The sequence below is a fragment of the Buceros rhinoceros genome, unplaced genomic scaffold (assembly GCF_000710305.1).
Source record: "Buceros rhinoceros silvestris isolate BGI_N320 unplaced genomic scaffold, ASM71030v1 scaffold6217, whole genome shotgun sequence".
NCBI classification, from domain to species: Eukaryota; Metazoa; Chordata; class Aves; order Bucerotiformes; family Bucerotidae; genus Buceros; species Buceros rhinoceros.
This window is the reverse complement of record NW_010420318.1, coordinates 12,362-15,552: the sequence shown is the minus strand read 5'-3', so window position 1 is coordinate 15,552 and position 3,191 is coordinate 12,362. Positions and strand designations below refer to the sequence as shown.

The 3,191-nt window shown below is 35.3% G+C and overlaps 1 protein-coding gene across 1 annotated transcript in view; it reads right to left on the bottom strand.

Annotated features, from left to right (window-relative positions):
• Window positions 1-3,191, bottom strand: part of GOLGA5 (golgin A5) — a 17,840-nt gene that overhangs the window by 3,031 nt on the left and 11,618 nt on the right. Inside the window, exons 9-10 of the mRNA XM_010139259.1 lie at window positions 2,230-2,455; window positions 523-628 (exon numbers count right to left, since the gene is read on the bottom strand). Of these exons, the coding sequence (XP_010137561.1) occupies window positions 523-628; window positions 2,230-2,455 (332 nt within the window). The remainder of the gene's footprint in view (window positions 1-522; window positions 629-2,229; window positions 2,456-3,191) is intronic.

Genomic DNA, 3,191 nt, shown 5'->3' with positions numbered 1-3,191 from the left:
AGAGATAGATAAGCAACATTTTTTGGGTTACCAAATTTTTTTTTTTTTTTTTTTTTTTTTTTTTTTTTACTAATTCCTCAAACAGACTAACTTTCAAGGCAAACAAGCAGCTCCGGGGTTAGAACCCAGAATCTTGTCTTCATCAGGACGCCTGAACAGGAGTAAAAGTATATATATGATACTTCCCACCTCATACAGAGTGTTACTACAGGTACAGTCATAAGTTCTGAAAATGAACAAGGTGGAAGACCATAATGAAAAAGGTTAGGGGGTTTTGTACAGAGTTTAGTGATCCTCCTGTATCAAAAAATCTACAAGAACTGTTTAAGTAATTGACTGCAATTGGCAAAATCACAAGGAAGCATGAGTGAACTAGGTCAACATTTAGTAATTTACACCATATTTTAGCTTCACTATTTTTACTTTTACCTTCATAGAAGCAACTTGAAACAGAAGATGCCACTTGAAAACTGAAAAAGGATTCCAGCAATTACAAAACGTGTTCCTTGAGGACTCTCTTACCTGAACTGATCTATACTACTGGCAGCTTTGCGACCTCTCCCATACATTCCTGCCATGTTAGTATCTGTGTCGCTAAACAGGACAGGAACATTACGCATACGAGCGCCTATTTGAAGGGAAAAAAGCAAAAAAATCTCTTTAGTCGATCAGCAACCAGCAGTTGTTATGTTACTTAAACAAATGGATAGTGTATAACACAGATATATAAAAATAATATAAAAACAGTGATCAATCTGATTTGTTAGCATTGTTTTGCTGGGGGCAGAGGAGAGTGTTTTGAGGGCAGGATTCTTGATAAACTGACAAGTCAAATGTTTCTCTGACTTAGTATATTTTTTAAAATTTATTTTGGTTCATTAGATGGACATCTTGATATTCAATTCTATCACGTAATAATAATTATTACGTGTATAAAATGACGGGTTTGATACTGTCATATCTTTGTCGCTAAACAGGACAGGAACATTACGCAGACGAGCGCCTATTTGAAGGGAAAAAAGCAAAAAAATCTCTTTAGTCGATCAGCAACCAGCAGTTGTTATGTTACTTAAACAAATGGATAGTGTATAACACAGATATATAAAAATAATATAAAAACAGTGATCAATCTGATTTGTTAGCATTGTTTTGCTGGGGGCAGAGGAGAGTGTTTTGAGGGCAGGATTCTTGATAAACTGACAAGTCAAATGTTTCTCTGACTTAGTATATTTTTTAAAATTTATTTTGGTTCATTAGATGGACATCTTGATATTCAATTCTATCACGTAATAATAATTATTACGTGTATAAAATGACGGGTTTGATACTGTCACCGTTTCTTCATCTGCTTTTATTTCTCAAACTGATAGCATTTCTGACACTAACTTCTATATTCTAAAAATTTCTATTTTATTTACATTTTTACTGTGTATGAACTTTATTAAAAATTCTCAGATAACGTTACCTTTGTGCAACTGAACTTAAGCTTACTGAAGTTACTCAAAAACAGGCAAAAGGAAATATTTCAAAACCTGCTGTTCTCCTGCCTGTTGTTCATAAGTAGAGATATAAAAAGGCTGGATTGTGATTCTACACCTCTTAGTAATTGTCCCTCGCTTTTAAAGTTACTTGCCATATATACAAAATACACAAACTTTGAGAAGTAACATCTCAAAAACCATGGATCAACTGCTGAGGTTCTCCTAGAGATACAGGGTGATCGCTAAACAGTACCGACAAACCAGCCTCCTCAGAATTACATTTTAAGTTGCTTTTCAAGAAAAACGAAGCAAGGAGGAAACTGATTTCAACCAGATTCTGATCAACTCTCAGAATGAAGTGTCCCAGTTCTTGCTCATTTCCCAAACCCCTTCTCTACATTAAGTCTTATATCCTGCTTCTGAGATTGTTTAAACCCCAAAAGACAGATTTATTTTCATCTGTGACAAGAATTATAAATATGGTTGTTCCAATAGTGCCATAGTATTGAGAATTAAATATTTAACTGACTTTACTAAGTTTACTTAAAGCCATTAACACACAAAAAGGAGCTTCTACTTAACTATTTTTATGATAGTGTCTGCTGTTGACAAAGTCTCTGGCATAAGCTACATAATTTCAGCATTTTTTTCCCTTATAAAGTCCGACTTTCAGGGAAAGACATTAAGAAACACAGTGGCCTGAACCACAGAAAGGACAGAATTTTAAGTATTTTATTTCCATATTTACCTTCAGCACTGTCAATGCCTGTCATATTAATGGAAGGTCCGTTAGTACTACTGCCTTGGATAGCCTTCAGCTGTTGCTCAAGTCGTTCCAGCTGATAGACAAGTGAGTTTTTCTCCGTGCTCAGGCTCTCTAACATGGTTTGCTTATGAATTAGGGTTTCTGTCAGCTGATGAAGTCGATTTTCTAACTCTGTCTGACTACTACTACTTAGAGCCTTGTTTGTGAGCTAAAAACAAAGCAAAGAAAAAAAAAAAAATCAGAGTAAGTTCAGTCTGACCAACTGATACATTAAAAAAATTCTAAAAAGCTAAACCCTCCAAGAACCAACTTACCCCATCACAGAATTTTTACAGCATACTACTACCAAAATGACCACCAATGAGCACAATAAAGAAGACAATTTTGACAGTTACTAAAACAAGATTTTACATCACAGAAGAAACTCTATGTAAAAATGTTCCTATGTTTTCCACCTCTAACCAGATGAACATTTCTTTATAATCCTAAGTTTGATCACAAAAATCAGTGCTACCCCTCAGAGCTGAGTTGAAATGGTAGGCATGGCAAAAGCAAGATAATGCAGTCTGGCTATCATGCTTGCAACTGCACAAAGAGAATATGTAAAATGATTTCAAACGAGGAAAGAAAAACCTCAGTACAAACGGGGAGAATCTGATGCCATTCTGCAGGAAAGCTTGAATGAAAATGGTGAAAATGCAGCATACGTTGCAGAAGAATTGTGGAGCGCTGAGGCAGAAAATGTGATTGTACTAGTAAAAAGAAACTGAAAAGAGAGCAAATGAAGATACGGATCATGTCATCCAAATTGCAGAAAAAATTAAAGGAAATGGGCATCTCTAGATTAGCCATATGTGCAATAGCTTGTCCATTTGCCACAGTCTTTGACCTCTGCCACTTGCAGCATCGTATACCACAAACATGTAGCTTCAATGACAACAAAA